We start from the raw sequence: 27,666 nt of genomic DNA, 5'->3' as shown, positions 1-27,666 counted from the left end.
AACAAAACAATACAAAAACTTTATAATATTCAAAACAATTTATAAAATATGGCCTAGCCTCATGTCCCTGTCTTGTTGAAAACAGTGCCTAAAATGGTGACTTTGGGGGACGGGAACAGAATGGAGGGGCCAAGAGTGAGGGGGCAGCAAAGAGCTTCCAAAAATATAAAAGAGCAAATCAAAACTCTCCTTTATGTACACTATCGAATTAAAGTAAGTGTGAGGGAGAAACAGAGAGAAATGTTCTTCCTTCTCTTCCCACAAAAACACAGGGAGGTCCACAGCAGAGCATCCCCGGTGTACCCTCCCAGCACTCTGAGCACAAAAAACTGGCAATTATACTATTCATCATCATCATAATTATGATATTAATAGTTACTTTAATTAAGCCTCTCTAAAAGCAGTCATTTACTTATCTTGCAGTATCTCTGCAAAATGCACAGGGTAGGGGGTGGGCTCCACCTACTCTACAGAATATGAAACTTAGAATAAAACAGTGCCATTTGCAGCAACATGGATGGAACTAGAGATTACCATACTAAGTCAAGGAAGTCAGACAGAGAAAGACAAATACCATATGATATCAGTTATGTGTGGAATCTTAAAAAAATGAGACGAACTTATTTACAAAACAGAAACAGACTCAAAGACATAGAAAACAAACTTGTGGTTCAGGGTGGGGGTGGAGGAATAAAGTGGGAGTTCGGGATTTGCAGATGCGAACTACTATATATAAAACAGATCAACAGCAAGGTCTTACTGTACAGCACAGGGAACTATATTCAGTATCTTATAATAGCCTATAATAAAAAAGAATATGAAAATATATATGTGTATAACTGAATCACTACACTGTGCACCAGAAATTAACACGACATTGTAAACTGACTACATGTCAATTAAAAAAAAAAAAAAAAAGAGTATGAAACTTGGGTGCAAAAGAAAGCAAACAGCTCAAGGTCAAAGCCGATGGCAGAACTACCAAAACACTCCAGTCTCCCAACTCGGTCCTGAGCTGCACCCACTCGCTGGTGTGTCTGGGTATCGTTTGATACTTGAGATGATGAGAGGAAGCACTAACAATACAATGACTCGAGCTGGCTTCAAAAGCCAGCAAATCAAATCAGTTTTCTAAGGTCAGGAGCTAACGCTGCAGAACGTCTTCACAAAAGATGAGACAGGAGTTTGTTTTCTTATTTCAAAGACAACTCTAGGACTCTCCTATTTCAAAAATCAGATTCTCAACAGACATCCCTTGAAGTCCAGCTGTTCTGGACTGTGCATTCTCCTGGGGGAAAGACCACTTATGGCTTCAAAATGTGCAGAACTCCCGGTGCCCCAGGCGCCTATGACCATACCATCCCAGGGCAGAAGCACTTCTTCTTTGGTCGGAGAGACATGAAGGGGAGCCGTGAGTAAACGAGCCCCTCAACCCCACTCCCCAGTTCTCAGGACTCCACTTACCTTTGATCACCAGGGGTGGGGGAGCTGGCAAGACCCTCTCTCTGCCTCTGCCCACAGCCTGATGAGGCAGGAGGATGCACTGCTGTGGGTCCTCACAGTGGCTGAGTGGCTGCAGCCCATCCGGGGGTCCCCAGATCCCCTGGCCAGAACTCAGCCCAGCTCCCACACTGGCTGTCAAGCCTCGGCCTCCAGTGAACATTCTCTCCACCTCTCCTCCACCCATCAGTGCAGCACAGCACATATGCAGAAATAAAACTTCAGAAACACCCGATCACTTCTTCAACAGCAACACAGGCCAGGGGTGCCCCTAGGTCTTCTCAAATTTGTGCAGCCTCCTGGCAAAGGGGGTCCAAGGCTGCAAAGTATGGGGTCCCCTGCATTCCATGGCTGGGTCTGGGGACCTCCCTTCCATGGCTTGGTGCAGCAGGACTGCGAGCGCATTCTGGTTCCGCTGCTAAAATCTCTCAGTTACACTCTGCATCCCTCGTTGAGGGAGAAGCCCAGGAGACTCAAGTGGTGATGGATGGGCTGTCTCACCCCGGCAGGAGAAAGGGGCCTCCCCCAAGAGCAAAGGCTCAGCTGCACAGCAACCCCACTGGCCTGGCCGCTCCCTGTCCCCTGAAGCACAATTTCCCAGCAGCTGCGGGTACAAAAGAGCATCACATGAAGAGGCAAACATGGGGGGCGGCTTCAGGTCTCACCTCTGTCCTGTCCTAGATCTGTGGCTATTTAACTTTCCTGATCATTTAACCTCTGTTTCCTCATTTGTGAAATGGAGACGATACCTACCTAACAGGATTATTGTGAGAATTACACAAGGCAGCAGTTCTCCACCAGGGGTAATTTTGCTTCCCTCCCTGGCTAAGAAGCATTTGCAGAGTCAGCAGAATTTAGGGGGTGTCACTGGGAGGAGGTGGCTACTAGCATCTAGTGGCAGTGGCCAGGGATGCTGCTGAGTGTTCTGTAATGCTCAGGACCATCCTCACAGCAGAGAATTCTATTATCCAGCCGAAGATGTCAACAATGCCGAGGCCGCAAACCCTGCTATCAGGTGATTTGTGCAGAAGGAACTCAGGAACTAGAGTGCACCATTTATCATTAGTATCATGAAAGGAGAACATGTTTTACTGGCATTTGAACAAACTATTTCCATTGGTCAAAAGGAGTTTCCTGTTGTTCTTGTTTTTCACCTCAATACATGATGAGGGTCTAGAAACAGAGCTTCTATGCTGTAAGCGGTAAAAGAGAGCAGCAGGGAGAGCGTACTGAACGCTGTAGGCAGTTTATAAATGCCCGCTGTCCAGTGCACAAAAGAACGTTTCAATCCAAAGAGGGATGCAAGTCTGCCAAGTAACACAGCTGAAGAGGGATAAAAAGATGCCATTAAGAGAAGCTGCCAAGATGAATGAAAAATAAATATCCTAAGTACAGGTATCAGGCATCAGCAAATTTTTCCAGCTGCTGACCTGGCCAAGGAGGGTTCAGAGAGAAGAAAGATCTGGAAGGTGGATGCCAACCTCCTAATGGAACTCAGGGTTCCACTGAAAATGTCCCTGTATGTTAACTCCAGTGGGCTTCTTGACAACCTCTCCAGGTTGTTGAGGGTAGGTGTTGAGGAGTCCGCAGGGGGCTGTAAAAGCAGCTGAGAGTAGAAGGTGATAGGGATAAAGTTCGTGGTAAAGAAACAGGATCATCAAATCTGCAGCACGGTCAAGAGAGGTTGGGGGATGCAGGTGCCTGGCAGAACCAAAAACTCATCATCAGGGTCCGTCACCTTGAGGACACAACTCCAATAGGCAGGGGTAAGTGGATGGGTATCGATGGATACTGATGGGCAGATGGATGGATGGATGGATGGGACAGATTATCCAGCCCAAAACCAACTCCATGGCTACTAACCCACAACTGCTCCACTAACTTCCCAAATATTTTCGTTTTCCTGCACTGACATATTCATGATCTATTGCTTACGAGCTCTTTCTTCACTTCCTGGGCTGAGAAGTATCAATTTACTTCTTCCACATTTCAGAAGTGCCCCCATGTTCTGTTCCAAGGTACCAGAGACATATAGAGTCTCTGCTCACCTTCCCTGCCCGATCCCTGCATCAGGGGTCCCAGACATGGCAAGGCAGCCCCGTCCTCTGGCTTCCGAGTATCAGAGACCTGCGTTCAAAACTCAGCCCCTTCCCAGGTATGTGTGTAGTTATTTACAATCTCTCAGGGTTTTATTATTCTCGTTCTCTTATCAGGAAACTAAAACTACCTTGTAAGAGTCTCGGAAGGATTCAATGAAATAATGTCTATTAAAGTACTTACTTACCACTGTACCTAACATTTTGATAGCAACTGGCATAATAATTTTATATATTTATATAAAATATTTTTATTTTTGGTCATCAACAGCCTTCGTTCATATGTAAATTATATCTAAATAAAGGTGCTTTTAGAACATGAAAAGGAATCTATGTATGAGAAACATTATGCTGTACACCAGAAATTGACACAACACTGTAAACTGGACTATACTCCAGTTTTGTTTTGTTTTTTTTTTAAAGATAAATGCCAAAGATACATATAGAAGGGGCTAGACAGGTCGTCAAATTCAGTCAGGGTAATTTATCACTGGCTTAGCCCACCTTCCTTTGTAAATCTCCATCTTCCATCACTTGTCCTCCCTGCTCTCCAAGGCCAAGTATTCTAACCAAGTCTCCACGTTAGTCTGACTGCAATGACCCTAAAACTTCTCTTTTCTCCAAAATCTCTTTAACTCTCAGAAAACCAAACCAATGAATTCCTTGGTGGTTAGTCTCAGCTAGATAATAGCAAGTAAATAAGTACTTTCCCTAAATATATAAATGATTTATAGGGTATTTCTCCCAAGGAATATTTGTATTTTTTTAAAAAATAGGACCTTGTTTTTAAAAATGTTAGGCTATACGTGATTTTTTAAAAACTTTTTACATGGAAATAATTGGAAACTTACAGAAAGTTGAAAAAAAAAAAACTTTTATATACCCTTTACTTAGTTTCAGCAATTACCACTTTATCCCACGTTTTATCAGTTGTTCCCTCTCCTCTCCCTCCTTCACCCCTACAAACACACACACAAGTATAATCATAATATACATAAAAATTTTCCTGGGGGTGGGCATAGCTCAGTGGTAGAGCACATGCTTAGTATGCACAAGGTCCTGGGTTCAATCCCTAGTACCTCCATTAATAAATAAACTTATTTACTTCCCCCCACCAAAAAAATTTTTTTCCTAAACCATTTGAGTGAAGTTACATGTTATCATGGCCTTTTGCCTTAGGTATTAACTACTGCAGTGGGTCTTTCCTAAAAACAAGGATATTTTCTTCCATAACCACAAAACAGTTATCAGCTACCCTTAGCTAACCCACGGTGCATAATCTAATTTTGCCAATACAAAGTCAAATCCAGTTCAAGGTCAGGTATTGTATTTAGTTGTCATGTCTCTAGTCATTTAATCTGATTTCCACAGCCTTCCTGATCTTTAAGACACTGGCATTTTTAAAGACTACAGAGTACATGGGATATATTTTTGAGTAGGGATATCTTAAAATCCTCAGTTGTTTTCTAGGATCCCTCTGGCTTTTTCTTCTAGAAACTATGGCTACCTGACCTAATACCTATCTGTTTGTTGACTGTCTCCCCTCCAAAAGCGTGAGCTCCACGTGGCCACTCTCCATGGAACCATTGTAACCCCAGAACCAGAACACCACAACACACACATTCAGTATTTGTTGAACACTCTTCCCAAGATGGCCTCCTTCTAAGCTTCTCTCCCTAAGTCAGCAAAACAGGGACCAGACCATCAACCACTGAGTCCAGCTTTATGCATGGATTCTCCCATCTTCAGCATCTTCATTCATACTTAACCTGCGATAATGTGTAGGAGATGTCCTCAGACAAAGGGTTGTCTATCCTGCCTCAAATCAAAACTTCTCCCAGAGGCCGATCAACATAAAACCACCCACCAATATTTTAGACAGAAACAGCAACTCCACCATTATTCTAGGACAGAGCTCTGTTTACATGCAGATGAATGCCAGAATACATTAGTTCAACTGAATCAAAACTGCACGCTTATTTTTCCCTAAAAAAATTTTTTTTCCTAATAATGTTTAATCTGAAGGCCCCCTTGACCTAAGGTCATCCTCCTTAGTAGCACTACTTTCCTCTCAGGAGAGGTAGGCAGCCTAATTTTAAAATTATGCTCAAGAAGGTATGCAAAATTGCTGCACTTTATTAAGACAATAAAAAACACCCTAAACTTTATCGTTTTAATAAAAGCTGTCCTTAAATTGTGTTTTATTTACTTAATTTGATGGTGTGTTTAGGAGGGTGATGTTTTACACGTAGTTTTAGTACCCAAAAGGTAACTGTGTGTGAACAATTCTAAAAGAAAAACGGCACTGAGCTTAAGACAACATGAAAGTCAAACTGCCCAGCAGCAGAAAATGGGAAGACAGAGCCAAGCAGAGTAAATCCTCAGATAAGCTTGTCCAACTCTACTTCCTGGTAGTTTATCAAGCTTAAACCCATAGTATTCGACTCCCCCAAAGACCTGCTACTGAAGGACACAGACAGGACCCTCGTGAGGCTCTGCTTCTAGCCTTGGGGTACCTCCTACTTCAAGGTCTCAATGGGAGATGCAGTTTATCTTGCTTTTTACCCAGCAATTTGAGGAAAGAAATACAACATTTTTAAGCTATTTGAATCTTTTGAGATTTCTAAAAACCTTTTCAGGTAGGAAGCATGAACCCCCTTCATCCTCCAGTGGAGAAGCTCTGCTCACAGAACCCCACACCCGGAGGGAGTCTGATGCTCATCAGCCAACCACCCTGACACTGAAAGCTTCAGCTGAGGAGGGGGCTACCCAAGATCATCCTCATCCCTCTGCAGTTCAAGTAAAGGGTTGGGATTAACAGATACAACTACTATGTATAAAACAGATAAACAATAAGGAACTTTTGTATAGCACAGTGAACTACATTCAATTTCTTGTCATAAGCTATAATGGAAAAGACTCAAAGTATGTGTGTGTGTGTATATATATGTATGGATAACTGGATCACTCTGCTGTACACCTGAAACTAACACTGTAAATCAACTACACTTTAATAAAAAAATTAAACTTTTTTAAAATAAAAACTTCAAATAAGGGGAGAAAAGGAGCACTTCCCCCAAAGAGCATTAAACTTTAAAAACTTCAAACCATATCAAATAAAATCAATTCAGAGAAACAAGAATAGAAGCCTAATCTGAATTGGCAGAAATCTGGAATTACTGAGTATCTTCAAGGGCATTTGGTTTTAAGACTCTTCAAAGCGAGAACGTGAGGAGGCGCAGGTTAATCAGTGGCTGTCTGGTAAAGAGCTCCCGTCTGCAGATAAAGGACCAACTTCACAGTGGCCCAGGAGAGCACAGCAGTTAGCCAAATGGCCTCAGCTCTGCTTTTTAAGAAAATATTTTACAAATTTAAATTTTCACCATTTGAGTAACTACAACACATATTGGTCTAACATAAAATTTTCCAGTAGTATCAAAGGGTACATCTAAATCCCTAGTTTCTTTCAACCCTAAGTCCCCAGTTCCCTTCCCTCCCAGGGGCAGCCACTGTTACAAGCCCTTTGTGTGTCCTTCCGAAGACTGTGTGGGTTGTGTATCTCCACTTGCTCTGTTTTTTGTTTGTTTTGATTGGTTCATTGGTTCTACCATGGTACGCCTTCCCCATCCCTTTTACTTCCTTAAATTTTCCATCTATTTTAATGTTGCCTATTTAAAGAGGTAAAATATTTCTCTTCTGATTGTTTGACAGACTCATTTATCAGAACAAGCCCATGTCATGAACCCTGCGTACAGTCTCGGGCAGTCTGGTCCTGGCCATCTCCCAGGAGACCACCACCTTGAGGCCCAATCCCCCTGGAAGCCCAACTCTTTATAGACGCTAACTCAGCATCTGGTCCTACAGGAAGATCACAGCAGACATGATCTCACTGAATCCTCACCACAACCCACAGTTCAATCTTCCCATCAACAACCATTGTCATCCTCCCACTGTTAGCTTTTGAAGGTACCCCGTCCATAAAAACTAACCATCCTCACACCCTGGGCCACTCTCCCTTCTGAGACAGACCACATTCTGCCTATGGAATGTGTATCTCTCCAAATAAACCTGCTTTCACTTCAAAACAAAACAAAAAAAACCCAAAAACCTGTTGTTCCCATTTCATAGACGAGGCACTGAGGCTCAGAGAGTAACTTGTCCCAAGGGGCACTACACAGGACTGGTTTTGAACCAGTGGGACATTCACCCCACAGCCTCAGAAAGTGAGTTTGGAGCCACTCACCACAAAACCACACAATAGGAACAATGCCAAACTGGTTACGTCTGGATTATACGCACGAGGAATATAATCCTTTGGACAGTCTACCAAATTTTTTCAGGGAAGAGTCATTGCAAGCAGGTTTTGGAGGAGGTTTGGAGACTCTGCTCCTGAGTGACCCATCTTCAGGTAGAGCCTAGCTCTACAACCAAGTTCCCCGTCAACACAGATGTTCTAGCAGAGCTGGAAGCGTTCGTGTTACAAAAATAACTGATATTTGTGAAGTGCTTAATGTCATTTAATCCTAAAAACCATCCTGCATGGTTGATGCCACTATTTTGCCCAATTTACAGAGGTGAGAACTGACGTTAAAAAAGATTCAGTTACTCTAGCTTACAAGACGAGTTAGTCACTGTGAGTGGTCCAAGCACAGACAGAAACCAGGTCCTGTGACTCCAATCCCTACTCCTCCACTATACCTGATGCCAATTTGTTCTCAAAATGTTTGCTTATGTCAAAAAAGATGAGAAAAATGAAAAGACAAGCCACAGAATGGAAGTAAGTATTTGCTAATCATGTATCTGGTAAGTGTCTAGTATCCAGAATATATAAAGAATTCTCACAATTCAACAATTAAAAGTAAACAGATAAATAATGACGAAGGATTGAAGTAGACATTTTTCCAAAGAAGATATATGAATGGCTAATAAGCACATGAAGAGATGCCCAACATCATTAGTTACTAGGGAAATGCAGACCAAAACCACAATGAAATACAACTTCATACCCACTAGGATGGCTACAATAAAACACTGACAAGATCAAGTGTTGACGAGATGTAGTGAAACTGGAACCCACATACACTGGGAATGTAAAATGGTGCACCAGCTTTGGAAAAGAGTGTGACAGCTCTTCAAAAAATTAAACATAAGTTTGGTGCAGCCACTATGGAGAACAGTATGGAGATTCTTCAAAAAACTAAAAATAGACTTACCCTATGATCCAGCAATCTTACTCCCAGGCATATATCCAGAGGAGACTAATTCAAAAAGATATATGCACCTCAGTGTTCACAGCAGCATGATTTACAATAGCTAAGACATGGATAAGCCATCTAAATGTCCATTGACAGGTGACTGGATAAAGAAGTTGGTGTGGGGGGGGGGTGCGCGCGCGCGTGCATACACACACACACACACACACACACACACACACACACAATGGAATACTACTCAGCTATAAAAAAAGAATGAAATAATACTATTTGCATCAACATGGATGAACCTGGAGATCGTCATTCTAAGTGAAGTAAGCCAGAAAGAGAAAGAAAAATACCATACAATATCACTTTATATGTGTAATCTAAAAAAAAAAAAAAGACACAAATGAACTTATTTACAAAACAGAAACAGACACAGAAAACAAGCTTATGGTTACTGGTAGGGGGAAGGGGGTAGGAAGGGACAAATTGGGAGTTCAAGATTTGCAGATACATACTACTATATATAAAATAGATGAACAACAAGTTTATACTGTATAGCACAGAGAACTATATTCAGTATCTTGTAATAACCTATAATAAAAAAGAACATGAAAAGGAATATATGTATAGATATGTATGACTGAAACAGTATGCCAAACACCAGAAACTGACACAACATTGTAAACCAATTATACTTCAATTAAAAAAAAGGAAAAGAATTAAACAGAGTAACCACGTGACCTGGCAATTCCACTCCTACCCAAAAGAAACAAAAACATTTACACAAAAACTTACGCACAGATGTTCACAGCAGCATTATTCATAATAACCAAAAAGTGAAAACAAGCCAAATATCCATCAAGTGATGAATGGATTTAAAAATGTGACACATCCACACAGGTGGAATATTATTCAGCCATAAAAAGGGAATGAGTACTGATTCCTGCTCCAACATGGAGGAAGCTCAAAAACATTATGCTGAGTGAAATAAGCCAGACACAAAAGACCCACATACCCAATGAAATGTCCAGAATAGGCCAATCTTTGGAGACAGTGGTTTGTGGTTGGCAGGGACTGGGAGAGAGGGTGGGTGGAGAAAGAATAATGACTGGTAATGGGCCCAGGGGGGTTTCTTTTAGGGGTGATAAAATATTCTGGGATGAGATAGTGATGATGGCTGCATAACTTGTGAATATGCTAAAAACCACGGAACGGTACACTTTTAAAGGGTAAATGTTATTGTGAATTACATCTCAAATCTTTTTTAAAGATGGCAGCCCTTGCTAGCTATGTGACCGTGAGCCAGAATATCACCTGTCCTCACCTATAAAATGCAGTAACACTGTACCTGCCTCCTACAGCTGTTAAGAGAAATACGTAAGATAATCTAAGAAGAGCACTTCTCTTAGCACCCACCACATACAAACATGTTGACAGATGTCATTATTATTTTCTTTTCCCCCAAATATGTTCCTTTTGACTTACGTTCTTTTCTCTTAGAAAAAAGACACATTTTGTTTGAAAGTTACTACTGATTGATTTCAGCTACAGGAAGCTCATCGCTATCCATACATAGAAAGAATCCTCAAATACTGGGTGTAATATAAAATACAATACTATTCAAGGAAAATTAAATTATGATAACTCAGATATAGTGTAGGGAACCCAAATCCAGTACCACCACCACTACGAATACTACCGTTCCTAATACACGTTAACAGGCAGGAGGGAGAAGAGGAAGCAGGGTGGACATTTATTCAGGGCCTCAGGTGCACTAAGTGCTTTGTACGCACCACGACTTGTCATGACAGTGGCAGGTATGGAAGAAGCAACTATGATTTCCTGCATTCCTGGGCGTTAAGGACACAGTCAACCCTGAAGGCTGATGTAAGCACAAGCACACGCACGCACACACGCACCATGAGAAGCACTGTAACACACTGAGTGCTGGTATAAATGGGAGCACAGAAGAGAGAAGGTCCACTCTGAGCAGGCAGATCAAGAAGGCATCAGAGAATTGTAGGAACCTTGAAGACCACGTGGGTATTTGCCACAGAAGATTGGAGAAGGAAAGGAATTCCTAGCCCAGGGAACAGCATGGAACCAGGAACATACACTATGTGCAGGGGGGAGCCACGTGTCTGGAACTTGGGGTGCCTGAGGGTGAGGATGCAGGGGAAGAAACCGGACCTGAAACATTTTGGGCGGCCTTCGCCAAGGCAAAAGCTCTGGACTTTGTGTCAGGAGGTGGGCGCTAGTGAAGTCGGTTTAAACCAAAGAGCAGCACCCTCAGCAACCCCTCCTTGCTCCTCTCTCTCCTCCCAAAAGCTCAAACTACTTTCCTTGACAAACAGCTGCATTGAGCACTCAGTGGAACATGACCACACGAGAACACCAGTTCCTGCCTTCAGATGAGGCAAGTCAGTGTCCCTTTGCACAGATGGGGCCACGGGAGAAGTGAGAGTGATCGGAACAGTCAATGCCAAGGCTGTGGGGTAGACCATAAGTCCTGACAGGAAGGATGCTATGGGAACAGGGAAGGAAGGATAGCAGGGTCTGGTGGGGGGCAAGGGTCACAGTCAACATTTTCAGATTTAAAAAAAGCAAAACACTGTCCACAGCACAAGAGGAGATCAAACTGGACATTGGTAAGTTCCTCCTTAGATACCATAAAGTCATAATTGAAACTTTATCAGCCCTTCTGTGACAATGGGAATGTCCTGTCCCTGTGCCATCCAATACTGCGGCCATCAGTCAAGCATGGCTACTGAAATGTGGCTAAGTGTGACTGAGAAACTGAATTTCAAATTTAATGTAATTTCAAACAATTTAAATTTCAATAGCCTCACATGACTTGAGGCCTCCATATTGCACCACACAGTTTTAGGACTGACCTCTTGTCCTATTCCCCCCATCTACTGTCCTTTAAATGTGTGGAACAGAGGGAGTCCAGGAGCCCTTCCCACTCTTTCATCATTCCATTACTTCTGAGCTGTTCCAAACTATTCTGAGGGGCCTCAAATTTGCTTAGTCATAAAAGAGAGGTGTTCAATGCCATTTGTCAGATTACTCCCCAAATGCTAACACGCACTCACTGAGGTACCCACAGTGACGCCTCCAGGTGAATAAAATGGAGTCATGTTTTGAGGAAAATCAGCCTACCTTTCTTCATTTTGTGCAGATAGTGGGATGCAGTGGGGCCGGGATTGGATGACATCTGAAGTCCCTTATTATAACCACATGGTTTCAGATTCTACAAATGCCACGGGGTTAGTCTCAGCAAGCAGGTGCTTCCTGTTGTGACACATCCTAGCCAAGATATCAAAGCACCCCTCCAGCGCCCTCTGGCTCACACCCCGGGGCAGCAGAAAGTCAGGACAGTTGTAGTCATTTGTCATTAGAAACCTCATCTCCTGGGAGAAATGAACAGCAGCTTCAAATCTCCTCACTCCTCACACAAGGCTGTGGATTTAACACACAGACAGAATTCCCCACTCATACCCTCCTCTCCCTGCAACAGACTAATCTTCTAATTCCCCAGAAATAGTGCACACATCCCCCACACCTCCCCAGATAAAGTCTCCAGATGTCCCCCAACAGGGTCCCCTACACCTGGCAATGTGGCTTCCAGGGGTAGAGTCGCCAGCCCACCTTCTCCTGTGCACTCGACGAAGCACAGAGCCCATGAGAGAGAAAGAAGTCACCCACAGAGCATGCTTTCCCGGGCCAAAGGGGCCAGGCCAGCTCATCACTCTTCAGCCTCCTTTCTCACCGTCTAATGGCCCTCATGGAACCCCTGCATCGCTGGGAAGGAGGAGGTAGACCAGATGTGGAGACAAAAGCAGGGGATGTGAGTTAGGAGCTGTATCACCAGTGCCAGCTGTCACAGGGGTGAGTGTAAGATGGATATTAGCTTCCTCGGGGCTGCAAGGGGAGAGAAGATGCCTCGTCCACTCCTGGGGCTGCCAGACCCCAGCCCCCACAGAGGAGATGGCGCTCTCCTACCATGAAGCCTCACATGAACTAAAAACCAACTATCATTCTAAGGGATGAAAAAAAAAGGAAAAAAGAAAAATACTTGTGATTTGGGCAGCTTCCAGCATGAATATTTATACAAACACTCCCTGAAAAGCAGCAGCCTTCAATGCTCATTCAAGACCTTCTAAGACTTATCATGAATTTAAAATCCTGTATGAGACAGTCGTATTCCTCCATGACCAAATCTGCATAAGACTGTACCTGAAATTTGCATTGTAACTTAGAATTACCTAGCAAAGACTAGGAGTCCTAAACACACACCAACCTGATCTAACCTCAGTGTCTTCAAACACTACACAGACAATATTCCCTGGGAACTACTGTCTTCCTAAGTGAATGTGGTCATCGGGGTTTGCTCAGGGTATCAGGTAGGAAACCGGATCCCTGGAGCCAGGCCTGTGAGCCCAGAAAAAGGATTTCCAATACAATGAATATTGCAAACTATTTCAAATGCCCCAAATACCTACTTTTCCTTACTTAGCTTCCCCAAAGATATAATTAAAAGAAAACTACATTTTTCCATGTTGTTAGGTGGGTCAACCAGCAGGAAAGACTTCCCTTGTTTCCTTAACTTCCTATCTGGATCTAAACAAGAGCAGGAGAGGAACAAGGGATGAGAAGTGATGGAGAAGGAACAGCAGGCAGCTGCCTGGAAGATAAAACAAAAGGGAGATCCTAGAAACGTTCCGAGACACAGGTTACAGATCTTACCCTCACACAGTCATTGTGAACAGAGAGTAGGGGCATGGCTAGAGCCTGGTCTCAGAGTCCATCCTCTGGAGAGGTGAACGTCTCATGAGAACAAACGTGTTTTCCGTGCACAATCGGAAAATACGGGAAGGATGGCCCCGCCACATGTCATCACGTGTTCTCCTATTTATCAACATAGAAAAGGGTCTGCAAGGATGTACACCCAAATGTACATCAGAGACTAGGTCTAGGGCTGGGATTCAGGGTGATTTTTTTCCTTCTTTACACTTTCCTATCTTCTGAATGTTTTGCACTATGTATATGTAATAGCCACAATTTTACAAAGATAATGCTACTTCCATTAGAGAAAGAAAAAAAACACCTTCACAAGCTGTCAGCAGTCAACTCATACCAGAGTATGTTTGTGGTGGGGATGGGATGCCAGTCAGAAGAGGCAGCTGAGCAGGAAGGGAAGCTCTGAGCCTCCCCAGCATTTGACCCCCACACCTACTCTCCCCTTCGTCTTGCTGGTTGGAGACTGGACTTCCCAAGGCAGTGATAATCAGTATCTCATGTCGCACACTCGTCCTTTAGGGCTGCAAGTCAGGTGAGGTGGTACTAAAACCCAATTAGCATCAGAACAGACTAGTGAATTTTGTATACAAGTCACCCCTACCAGTGAAGCCACCTTCCGTGTCTGGATGAAAAAAGTCAAAACAATATTTAAAATACAGTAAATTTTCATCAAAGTTAGCCTTTAAAAATTCTCATAATTGATCAGGACGAAAGCTAATAAAACTAAAATCTTCAAAACCTGAATGTCCTTTAAACGCTTTCTAATTATTTGACTATTGTCCTCATTATCCCACTTTGCACAGAGGTCAGAAGTAACCTGGAAACAGTGTTATTCCTAAATTCCTCCAACTCCCCACCCCTACCCCAATACTGACTTCTGCTGATTGTAGATGACCCGGAGTTCTCTGCATGGCCTTAGGAAAGAATGGAGCCTATTCAAAAGCAGACACATGCCCACAAATGGATCAAAAGGCACACTTGTCTTCCTGGAGGAGTTTGTCAAAATACCCAGGACAGCCTAGATGCTGGACTCCAGGCAGCAGTCTTACTGAAGTCAGAGCTTTTCGGCTCAGCCCCCACCTCCTCCACGTGCCTCATGTCGGCAGCTGGCTTTCACCTGCATCATTCTGCTTGAGCTATCAGACAACCTTAGCAGGTAGTGGCTGTCACCATTTCCAAGATGAGGACAGAGGATCAGAAAGACTAAAAGTGACCCGTGCAGGTGTGCTCGACACACAGTGGGCAGAGAGGGGTTTCAGTAGAGGTCCCCTCACTCTGCACCCCACAGCATTTCTTCTAAACCAGAATGTCCTTGAAACACATATCTGCTTCATCCGCACACACTGTGAATTCAAAATTTGTGGGCCCAAAATGCTTACCTTGCACAAAAAACTTACCTCCCCCCAAATAGGTACAAAAGGCCAACATTACTTCCAAGCAAACTCACTGAAGAAAATTTTGGAATCAGTATCAATTTAAAAGACTGGAGGGGTGGGTGGGTATAGCTCAGTGGTAGAGCACATGCTTAGCATGCACAAGGTCCTGGGTTCAATCCCCAGGACCTCCCTTAAAAAAATAAAAATAAAAGATCAGAGGAGGGTTCCCTTGATTGCATAAAAATTGCAGGCATTCTATTACAGAGCTGACCCTCCATGTACCAGGGGGTTAAGAACCATGATGAACCTTCCAATCAGCTTCTGCCAGGAAAGCGGGATGGTAGACGGCGCATTTGTAGCAACCCGGCCCGTCATCCAGCTCAGTCACTCATGAACTGCGTGTGTGACTTCAAGCCCATCGTTTCAGTTCAGTGGGCCTCAGTTTTCTAACTTGTAGAAGTGGAGATAAAACTGCCTACCTCATAGGACAGCTGGAAGAGTAACCGTTGACCCAGGGGAGGGTCACTCCCATATTAGGATGAACTATTACCTCCATCAATTGGCCAGTTCCTTTCTCATCCCCAGTGCTCATCATAGCTCTCATAACACCATTTCCTATCCTAGGAGTTTCCTAACACCTTGATAAAAACAATAGGACACTCACTCCTCATTTTTGATATTTTCAAAGTCAGACACAAGTAACATTCTCCTGAGGACGGTGCCTTACAGCTCTCTCTGAACACTTCCCCAATCAATGCAATGCTCACTACTTCTCAAATTTTTTTCACTTCATTAAGAGTAGTGTGCTTGTTTTGTTATTGTTTGCCTTTTCAGGGAAAGTTGGCTTCCTACCCCACACCCTCACAACTAGGCCTCAGACAACACTAGAGGCCACAGAATGAACCTGTGTAACATCAAAAAAAGGGGGGGGGGGATTCCCTGTTATTTGACAATTTCTGTCCATCTAGAAGCAGACTGTGTCCTAAAAGGGACCCCATCACCCATGGAGGGAAGAACAAGGCAGCCAGATTGATGTCTGTGGGTAAGAACGAGAAACCAGGAGATCTCAGTTCAAGTCTGCACCACCACTCTCCTGGCTGGAGCATCCTCATGTGTAAACCAAAGAGGGCTGGATTCATACCCAGACCTTCAGATTTCAAAGGCCAATGAAAATTGTTTTTGATCGCGAATTGACTCAGGAATTTTAAAGCTGAGAACCAATTTCAGAATTGGGGAGTTAACTGTGAATCACTTTTGATTTTTTCTGGAGATAAAAATATTAAAAAGTACCACACACTAAAGCAGCACAAGTTAAAAAGAATCAACCGCTGATACAACAGCATGGATGAAATTCAGAAGCATTATGCTAATTGAAGGAAACCTGATGTGAGAGGTTGTATAATTCCATTTTTAGAACATTCTACAAAGTGCAAAACTAGAGACGGAAAATTGATCAGCGGTTGCCAAGGGCTGTGCGGGATGGGGAGGGACTGACCGTAAGAGGGTAACGAGGGAAACTTAGGGGATGGCAGAATTGTGATGGTGGTGATTTCAAGACTGTATACATTTGTCAAGAGTCAATGAACTTCACACTTAAAAGAACTAAATTTTACTTTCTGTAAATTATAACTCAATAAACCTGAAATTTTTTTAAAGGCAACCGATTGATCAACAAATATCCTACCATCTTCTACAATAAAAAGACTGTTTTAACCCTCCAAAAGCAAGGCAATGTGATTTCTGAATCAAGGGCAGTGCTTTATATTGAATAAAGGTGTCTTTGGGAACAATTCCCTCCTTGTTTTTCTCATTTCACTGCTAGACTGGGGAAAACCTCATTAGAGGCTGACAGAGGCAGGTCTGGGTTTGGGAACCACTGGTCATCTTTTTTAAAGCCCTTTGTAGCTTCGGCATTCTATCTGGAAGTCAGTTATTCCGCAATTCTCACCAAGGTGAGTTGGAATGATAACCCTAATTCATCTGCCTAGTATTTGTTCCAGGAACACCGGATTTTAAACAAAACGCCTTTTAAAGGTAAGATTCCAAGCAGCTGGAAGGAGAATATTCTCTACAATCTACTGGGGAGGGATCTGCCGGCTGAGAGAGAATTAGAAAGACCACAGGGAGAAGGCTTAGCTTGGGTTCCTAACAGCTTCGATGAAAATTCAGCAGCCATCCTACGGTTAACCGGGTATCAAGTTTATATGCACTTTAAGCCCGACTTAATTTTCACTGCTTACTTCTGCCTGAGCAGACTTGGACTTCTTAAGGATTCTGCTGAACAAGGCCTGTTCACAACTGAAAAATTATGATTCCCTAACTGATCACAGTTGCTATGATGTAAATGAGTGATGGTAGCAGTCTCCTCTCCAGCTCTCAAATAAGGAATCCTACAGGCCCTAACTTCCAAAGTATTATTTCTTTGGTTAGAATATTAGTAGATTAATCTGTATTCTTGAAGCTACTCAGAGACTGCATCAGGAAATCAAACTTTCCTTCAGAGAATCTTCAAATTCTCCTAGTTCTACGACCACTAGGTACCTATCATTACCTTTCCCTGTCTCCAGGGATCCCTCAAAACAGCGATGCACTTAAAGTTGGTTTCCCTACTGCAATTTTCACACTGAGAATAAATTTCAGATGAATCAATGTTTTAAACGTGATAATTAAACTATAAATTCACTGGAAGAAAACTGAAGAAGGTTTTCATGATTTTGGAGCAGAGAAGCTCTTTCTAAACAAGACATAAATCAAAAACCGAAAATGAAAATATTCATAAATTTGACTACAAAAATTAAATATTCTACATAGCAAAAAAAATGGATTCAGAGTCAAAATACAAATGACTTACTAGGAGAAAATATATAAAGTACAAATGACAGGCAAAGGACAAACATAATGAACACATACACAGCTAGTGCAAATCAAGGAGGAAAGGTGAAATCATAGAAAAATGAGTGAAGGATGTAAACTTGCATTTCACATAAAAAACACACAAGTAGCCAATAAATATTTGAAAACATAGTCAGTCCCAGTTATGGTTTTAGAGTGAAACGAAAATAATGGGGAATCCATTTTTTATACGTGAGACTACCAAAAACTGAATGTTAATAAGACCCATGGTTAGTGAGAAGGAAAAAAACACCCCTACACAAAGAACTGATGGAAGTACAAAGCAGTGCAACTTTTTAAGATGACAACTGAGCAATGTCTGTGAAAGTTTAGAAGACATATTCTATGACCCAGTACTCCCCCACTGGTATAAATTCATACAGGGACACACCTAGAGGTACCAAAAGATACATGTACAAAGATGGTTACTATAGCATTACATACAACAGCAACCAAATTAAGTCCACCGGTGAAGGACTTAACAAAGCACTGGCATCACTCCTTAGAACAGCCTCAGACCACCCTAAAAAGAGTGTAGTAGACCCATATGTCTAATAGGGAAAAACGTCCAAAATCTATTAATAAATGAAAACAAAAGGTAGAACAGTGAGCATGATAGGGTCCCATTTGTGTAGAGACACAGATACATGCACAAAAACATCCGTACTAACACAGCCTAAATGAGTTAGACTTATGCACCGGCACAGTTAAGAACCCTCATCTCCAGTGAGCACATACGGCAACAGGTGGCGATACATCCTTTGTATTTTATCCCCTTTGGTTCTATTTTATAAATAGTAAAAAGATACATTTAAAAGAAAAAATATTTTTATAGTGCCTTGCCTAGGTGTTTATAAGATACTAATGAAATGTCCAAAACTCCAACTAAAATTCCTAGAAAATAAGAGGCCAGATGAAAAAAGTCTTTAGAAGTGGACGCAGGGGGTCCTACCTACAGTTACCCAGATCCTGCTGGGGCCAAATCAAGAGGGGCGTCATAGCAAGTCAAGGAGAAGAGGTCTTCAGAAAGGGAAAAAAAAAAAAAAGGTGAATGAAATCATTGTGAAGAAATCATCTCAGTTGTCTTTAAGAGGCAGAACAGGGAGGAATAACTAACCAAGACGTGTCCCACGGCCCTGAGCAAGGCAGCAGAGGTCACAGCAAATAGAGTCCTAAGAAGTTTTAGGTGTGGGTCTTGCTGTCAGATACATGGAATACAGAAAAAGACTGCAATCAGATATTGTAACTAACTTCGAACAAATGATATAAAAGGGACAGCCCTTTGAACATTTTAACAAATATTTATTGCTCTGAATAAAGTCATTTTGCAAGTATTTCCTATATATTTTTAAAACTGAAGTATAGTTGGTTTATATATTGTGTTAGTTTCAGGCATACAACATAGTGGTTTGGGTTTTTTGCAGATTATATTCCATTATAGGTTATTACAAGATACTGGGTATACTGTGCAACGCAGTAAATCCTTGTCTCTTACCTATTTTATGTACAGTAGTTTGTCTGTTAATCTCATATCCCTAACTTGTCCCTCCCCCCACGCTCTCCCGTTTGGTAACCATAAATTTGTTTTCTATGTCTGTGCATCTGTTTCTGTTTTGTATATAGACTCATTTGTATTATTTTTCAGATTCCACATATAAGCAATAGCATACAGTATTTGACTTTCTCTGACTTGTTTATATTTTCATGACAGGAAAGCCTCTGAATAATTTATGAAAATGCCAACCTCCTACCTCCTATCACATCTGATCCAAGATCTCACAATGAATCCCGAGGCGAAAATAATTCATCCTTCGATGCCAAATGACCTGAGAACATTTTTACACACTTAGATGTGAAAGCTCCTTGCAGAGCGTTGAATCAATCAGGAGTCTCATTGTATTTAAGGCTCAGTGACAACAACCAGTCTTCAGGAACAAGGACCCTAACTGCTCTGCCACCTCAATGAAACCATCAGCTCAAGCTTCTCAGCAGAGCAATTACCAGCTGCCTAAATGGACAACACCGAAAAGCACTAGAAATCTTTCCAGGATCAGTTCCAATAAAGTGTCTGCCTGCCTCTTCACTCTACCTACAAGCGAATCCTCCCACTTTTCTCTTGGCTTTAAGCATAAATGTAGCAGGACGACGATGAATTCCTTGATGGTGGAGAACTTAAAAAGTAACATGGAAAGCAGCCTCCCCAGAGTCACAGATCACTGAGCTGCAGGGGAGCCACCCAAGCTGCCGACCGCCCCTACCTCCCCAGGGTTACTCACCTTAGGATTCATCTCCATGTGGTACTTGGCACACGCTCGAAGCTGAGTCACCCAGAACTGTTTCTCTTTTGCATCAGCAGCTGAAAGAGAGAAAGAAATGCTTGCAGCAATTGTGCCAAAACACATCCAACCTATTTCTACACCCACATCCAACCTATTTCTACGTCCCAGGTGGGGGCCTGGGCTGAAGGGTGGCAGAAGGAGGGAAAGGCAATTGCAGGTTGTACTTGCACCAAAAAACAGACTGCCACTAAATCTCAACCCAAAAAAATCCCTCTTACACCACGTTAAAAACATATTCTGAAATGTCTGTTATAAGAAGAATTTGCCATGTTTTTTAACCTCTTCTGAAAAAGTCATTTCTACTTCCTTAAAAGGCAGCAAGGAAAAGAAAGCAGGAATATTTTTAAATGTCCTCTATCACGTATGACTAATACGAGGATCAAAGTACAGTATTTCAGGGCCCTGGTTATCGACCAGAGCTGTACTGTGCAGTTACCAGCCTTCACAAAGTAAGTGTTCAGTTGAATTACCATTTTAATATGTGTTCTCAAGAATGCATCTTACGATTGGACAGAACGAGGTACCAAATGCTGCCTTAGAGATCCTCAAGTTTCCCTCAAAGAGACATTAAAGTACAAGTCACTGGTAGAGTCACAATCTTCCAAGTACATCCTCATTTCTCAAATATATAATTATTTTCTTAAAAGATCATGGATACATAATAGGTTCTAATAAAATCTGAATGAATTTAATTACATAACTCACTGCATAAACATTTTAGTATTAACTGCATAAATGCTGACTATACAAAAACCAGAATGATTACCCTATTAATCTGTACTGTTTATAAAAATGGGCTTAAGGGCCATTTTTCAATTAAACCCAACTTCAGCTTGAACTTCAGGTGAGGAAATCTGGAGGTCTAGACCAGAAGACCAGGGCTCCACTTCCAAAGAAAAAGGATTTTTACAGAAATAAGAGCGTTTTTTCTTAGGAAACTTGAAGAATTGCCCATTTATGGCAGTATCCAAGGCTCTGCACCAAAAACATTCCCCAAAACTGTGCATCCACTGACATCAAGATTCAACTCTACACGTAGTGAGATGCAAAAAGAGAAAACCAACGCCCAAGTCCTCGTGGGATGGGCCGAGGACCAGGCAGAAATAGGCCTTTATCCTGCCTTTACTGTAGTAAATTTAAGCTATATTTTGCCCCTGTGATTAGTTCATGCAGATAATAAAACTTTTATGTTTGCTATTAAAGCTATCCTCAAAAAAAAACAAAAACCACCTTGGGGTTTAATAAGAATTACAACTAAAAAGCAAAATGAGGTAACTTGATGGTCAAATTGGTTGGACTGTTTCTCTGTACGGGTCGGTGTCATTTCATAAACCAGAGGCAGAGGAGGGGAAAGCGCTATTAAGTTTTTCGCCTGCTATTGTTTCTGCTCTGATAATTTATTAAGCACTAAACAGCAAAGCAAAACCAAGGACCGTATAAATCTAGGCAGCTGGGACACGAACCGCATGAATCTCAAAAGAGACCATGAATCTTTCCACAGTTCCCCCTAAACTGAAGAACTTTCTCCAACTGTAGGCATTTTTATTTCATAGTTTTGGAGATTGTTTTATAGATCCTGAAATATGACTTGTATAGGTAATAAAGGAGCCTCAGTTTAGCCTACACTTGGTAGGAAAGCTTGCAGAAATAACAGTGAAAACTGGACTCTGAGCTGGGGGAACGAGGCTCTCAGTCTGGCTTTGCAAAGTGACCCATCACTGTCAGTCCCCGGGTGGAGAAGAGATGAGGGCATAGTTGGAAGACTGTGACTGCTGTATTCAGCCCTTCCTTGGGCAAAGAAAAATGTTACGCAAGAGGCAGAATTATCAACCACACCCTCAACACTTAATACACACTACTTTCCTCAGACCTTACTAAACCTGACTGTGTGTGTGCATGCATGCAAACACGTGCATTTAGGATTTTGTTGTTTTGTTTCGTTATTTCGTGGGACGAAGACCGACAGTTTTTTCAGCAACGCACAGGTGTAAGAATGCTGGAAGAATGATCGAGCAGTCAGATGACACTGTTGCCGTCCAGTCTGGCACATCAGGAAACCTGTGAGATGGATGTGACTTGGGGGTGGCAGGACCTACCATTCTGGCCAAATGCTGGGCTCCCCGGAGACCCCTGCTCACTCAGGAGGATGCTAAGCAGACCTCAGTTTTCAAGAAGCAAAGAGAATGGGAGAAACAGGACAACAGTGGACAATAGGAAGTAACTCAACACCAGTTGGCTTCTCACCAGGTTCTGATGCCACAGGGGGTTATGTAAGTGAAAAGATCCTTTACTAAGAGCTGGTTCTAGAGAAACTTTAAGGGGAAGATATGATGATGCTTAAAAGGCCTGTTTTGTCCTCAAAGCCCAGCCCCTCCAGCATCAGATTAAGATTCACAGTACAAGGTCCAAGAAAATACACACTGAACTAATAATATGAATAATCTGCCCAAGTCCTAAGGCTCGGTTGGCTTTGCTATCAATCACCTTTCCTCTGTCCTTAATTCCTCAGTTAATTAGGACAAGCACTTCCTAATGTCAAACCTGTCTCCCCACCCCAGGGGCAGGAGAGGCAGTGTCTGTCACCAGAGTCCTCAAGCACAGCAAATTGTTAAAGGTGATTTCAAAAACAAAAAACAAACAATAGAGCCATCACCATGGTAACTGTGAACCCAGAAGGCCTGTCTGAAAAGTTCCCGGGAAGAGCACAGACCTCTCAGTTTGTACATCTCCCCGTTGGCAGAGTACACAACCAGCGTGTGGGGCGCCTCGTCACTCAGGGACACGATGGCTCCGGACAGAGACAGGGCCCCTCGAGGCTTCTGGTGCTTGCTTTGCTCGTTCACAAAATATTGCAGGATGCCAGCCTCGAAATCCAGCACAAAGTACCTGTGCGAAGAAACCACAGTGCATCAGTTTTCTCCCCCTGCCCACTCCTCCCAGCAGAGAAGAAAAGGAACATAATCCTTAAATTGACATCAAGGCTCCCAATCTGGAAAGCTGGAAACTAAAAATCCCTCCCAAGGGTCTTGGTAGGGAGAGAGCCCTGGATTCTTAAGTCTGAGTGGAGCTTGTCATAGGCATCCAGCACAAGGGCCAGGCCCATGCAGGATTTGGTGTGATGCCCACAAATGGCAAAGAAAGCAATGTATTGGGACTCACTCTGGAAACAGGCTCCATGTGACTTCCCAGGAACAGCTGTAATTCACACCCTGGAAGCAGTAAGGCAGGCCTGCAGGGGTTTGGAGTTTTTTTTTGGGGGGGGGGGGTTCAAGGTATAGGCTTTTTTTTTTTTTTAAAGATAGTTCATAAGCTTAAGAAGTATTCTCTCCAGATTATAAAAGATTAGTTAAAATTGTTTAACAGGAGCTCCAGGACTCATCCACCCAGGGAATTGAAGGTGCTCACACAGCCCCCTGGACACCCTCCAGCGGGCCCTTCCATAGATGACTTTACACACAGAGGCAAGAAGGAGGCCACAATGCATTGGACTGTACATCAGGTTAAACACAGGGTAACTGCTAGTAGCCTAAATCACTCAAAGAAATCTTGGTTGGTTAGCACCTGGCCTGTTTATACTCGCAATCCATCAGCAGGAAGTAGTCAAGACAACTCCCCCTTCCCCACCAGGATGGAGATGTCTTCGTCTGAGACTCGCATTCCCCGTGTGGCCCAGAGGCTCAGCACTGTCCCCACTGACTTTCCCAGCCTCTCACTTCCTGCTCTCCCCTCACTGGCTCACCAGGTGACCTCATACCACAGGGCCTTTGCCCATGCTGTTCCCCCATCTAGAGCAGTTACGCAAAGTGATCATCTGCAAACTTACCAGTCCATAACATCAAAAATTTTTCCTGCAACTGGGCTCTGCAGCAACATCCAACTACATGGTCAGGGAATGCGCCTCATTAAAGAAAGAGTCCAGACACTGTCTGACACACAAGCCACATAACCAGCTATGAATCAACCACAGCGCAATTAAAGGGGGAAAAAAGCAAGTCTTTCACCAGTTTGAGAAGTACTGGCTAACTCCCCACCTAGAATACAGTTCCTTCCTCTTCTTGCATGTTAACTTCTCAGCCTACAGGAGGAACTCAGGTGCCATCAACTGGAGAAAGCTTCGTCTGACCAGATCAAATATCCATCTCACAAGCTCTTACCCTGAACTCGTCCCACACGGCCCTGGCCCCATCAAGAGTATATTTGCAGGACTGTCCAATTCAATGTCTGGTTTCCTCACTAGACTCCACTCTGTTTGGATGTGGAACTGCGTCCTCCCCCCAGGGCCTGACACTTCGCTGATACTCAATTAACATATCCAGTAAATGAATGAAGGGGGAAAACTACCAAATTCCAGGTTCCAATCTGAGCACCAAAGCAGCTACTCACAAAGGCACTACAAAATATGTCACATCTTTGAGGGATACACAGTGATGCTACCATGCATACTAACAACTCAGGCAGTTTTCACAATTTCGATTCCAGGTTGCATTATATTCTTTCAAAGATGTCAGACTTTTGCAAAGATGGGTTTTCAGCAAGTGCTGGGATAACAAGGAAACATCAATAGGGAACAGGAAGAGGGCAGCAATGCCACCAGGATTCTAAAGTTTAAGGAGCTACGTGGGGCCCCTAGGCATATGCATTCCATCTGTAAGTAACTGCAATTATTTAACAATAAGTTAGATATTTAGAATATTATGTAGAAATTATATTAATCAAATACATTTTAATATATTAATAGAAATGACAGGTTAATTTAATAGAAATCTATTTTTCTGTTTTTATTAATGTTTATATATTATCCATATATTTTCCAATCAATAAAAATAATTTTTTCATTTATTTTTTTTTTTCAAATGGCTACTGAGTTATTAGGACAAATGTATATGAAGTTACTTGGGGCTAACCACTTCATAAATGAAACTGTAGGATTTTAAGCCCATGAAGCATCATGCACCAAGCAAGTTTCCAAACTTCCAACCTGATTCTCACAGTAATGTAACAGACAGACATCATGATCCCCCATTTTACTGGCAGTGAGCCTCAAACACAAAACCCAAGTCCTGCTTGTCTGCGTCCAAACCCACGCCTGGCTCACTCCAGCAATCACAAGCTCTCCTTCAATTCTCACGCAAGTCCTTCCTTGTCACTTTCTCCATGTCACCTCTCCCGTAGCCACTAGGTACTTTCTTCCCCAAGCCTTTCTGCTCCAGCAGAACTAGCAGAGCTGAAAGCCCCTTTGCTGAGCAACAGAGATCCCATCGCATCCCTCTCCCACAGGGCAGGGGCAGCCGGCTCATGACTCATTGGCACCTGACTACCCAGGTTTCCAGCCTCTAAAACTCCAATTCCTCTAAGAAACCTCCTACTTTAAGTCATTTTTAGCATTCCAAATATCCTTGCCAAAACTATTTATCTTTTTTACCCCTCTCCTTCTCTCCTATCTCTTGAGTCACTATAATAAAGTTATACTTCTGGCCTCCACAATTAGGGATAAATCAAGACACAAAAAACACATGGAAAGGGACCATTCAAAGTGTGGTCCCTCACCCAGCTGTATCAACGTCACCTGGAGCTTCTTTGAAATGTAAATTCTTGGGTCCCACTCAAGACCTGCTGAACCAGAACCCCATGTGAGGGGCCCCAGGTGTTTCCAGGTGATTTTGAGGCAGCTCAAGTTTGAGAAGCAGAGGCCAAAACTAACAGCTCATCACCAGACCCCTGTCCTCTCCCAGGAGACACAGCCCGAACACATGGACCTGTTTTCCCTGCAGTGGGGTGTGGTCATTTGACTGAGCCTTTATCCAAAGGAATGTGAGAAGTAAGGCAGGCCAGGCCTATAACACATAATCAGACAGAAGCACATACACATACAGGTTGGAATGCAGACACCCTGCAGGGCAATTTGGGAGCCACACGGATGTGGCAAAGACACAAGAGGGAAGAAGCCTGGGTCCACGAATCACCACCTGGAAGAGAGCGCTGCTAAGAAACACCCACATCGTTTCTACACACATGAGAAAGAAGCTTCCATATGTTGGCCACTCAGACCTGTGGCAGCAGCCAGCCTGACAAATTTACCAAAAAAAGTTTTTTATATGTCTATTTTCATATCCTTCTACTTGAAATCTGTTTCTCCCTTCTGTGATGGGAAAACCAAATGCCTTCAGTGAGAGAACTGGGGTAATTTTGGAGCTGCCAGAGGTCAGATTATTCTAATGCTGATCCTGCCTTCTCTTGAGCAGTCAACGTTTTCAACCTGACCTATATTTAATGTCATTGTGGCTGCAGCTGTGCAAACACCGCTCCCGGCAAGTCAGAGCATTAAGAGCAACAATCCTTGTAAGCGAGGGAAGGAATCTTGGCTCCAACCACAGCACTTGGTGTCTACACCCGCCCCCCCATCCCTCAAACCCCCCTGGCAAAGCTGCGTCATCCCCCATCTATAAACACACCACCTTTACACAGCGAAAAGCAGAAAGGTAGTAAATAACCTGAATAGACTTCAAGGAAAAGGCATAAGGAACTTGCCCTCAACTTCCTCGATCTTCCCATCCACTCTATGCCATTGGGTGGAACGGAGAAAGGGCTTAACACCTTTCTCCTTACTGCTATACCAACTTATCCACTGCCCACCTGTCAGCATTCCTCCCTCCCAGAGGCAGCTTCACAAATGCATCCCATTCAAACCAACCACATATCCACAAAGGACATTATTAAGAAGCTGGTACCAAGAAATGAACTGAATGTTGGGTGGCTTTTTCTTTCCAATAAGGATGACAGAACAACCAACTGATGTCACATTATGCAGGAGACAGGACACAATTATTTTTCACATTACCTATTTCAAAATGACATCTTAATTCTAACCTCCTGCCTCAGATGGGGGAAAAAACATATTTCCACCACTTCCTAAAATAGTGTAAATGCAAATGCACAGGTTTGAATCACGTGCGCTAGGGAAGGTCATCAATAATTTACTCCCTTTCTAAAGACAGTTAAAAATTCTATCATATTTGAAAAGAAAATTCTATCATATTTGGAGGGGAGTGATGGGAGGATATCTGATTAAAAATTACAACAGATTAAACATAAAGTGTTCTTCCAAGATGGCCTCTAAAAGGTGAGGTAGCCTGTGTCACCCGCGGATAGCAGTGTCCACAGAGCATTAAGAAGGCATTCCCTGTGGGTCACATCCTCCAGGAGGAAAGAAATTACATTTGGTTTCCCATAGGGTCAGGGCTCTCACAGCTGCATCTGAAACTCGCAGGTTTCATTCTAAATTGGAAGAGTTCACCATCTACTAGGCTTCATTAAGCCAAGTGCAAATGCCAGATAAAATCCTGAAACATTCTTAAAAGTCTTTCCTTCTGGAGAAAAGATGAACCCAATTCCTAGTGTGTTCTTTTCCAATGAGTGTCTCGAGTTTTAGTGCGAGACTTGACTGATGTGTAAGTGAACT

The 27,666-nt window shown here is 42.8% G+C and overlaps 1 protein-coding gene across 3 annotated transcripts in view; it reads right to left on the bottom strand.

The window, feature by feature from the left end:
* Positions 1-27,666, bottom strand: part of OSBPL10 (oxysterol binding protein like 10) — a 271,282-nt gene that overhangs the window by 154,662 nt on the left and 88,954 nt on the right. For 2 of the 3 annotated variants that reach the window (XM_032459366.1, XM_032459364.1), the window contains exons 2-3: positions 22,918-23,093; positions 20,145-20,224 (exon numbers count right to left, since the gene is read on the bottom strand). In XM_032459366.1, coding sequence (XP_032315257.1) covers positions 20,145-20,224; positions 22,918-22,933 — 96 coding nt within the window. In that variant the 5' untranslated portion in view covers positions 22,934-23,093. The remainder of the gene's footprint in view (positions 1-20,144; positions 20,225-22,917; positions 23,094-27,666) is intronic. The other variant, XM_032459365.1, reaches the window with a different exon arrangement.

This window comes from Camelus ferus, chromosome 17 (genome assembly GCF_009834535.1).
Source record: "Camelus ferus isolate YT-003-E chromosome 17, BCGSAC_Cfer_1.0, whole genome shotgun sequence".
Taxonomy (NCBI): Eukaryota; Metazoa; Chordata; class Mammalia; order Artiodactyla; family Camelidae; genus Camelus; species Camelus ferus.
This window is presented reverse-complemented; position numbering and strand designations above follow the sequence as displayed.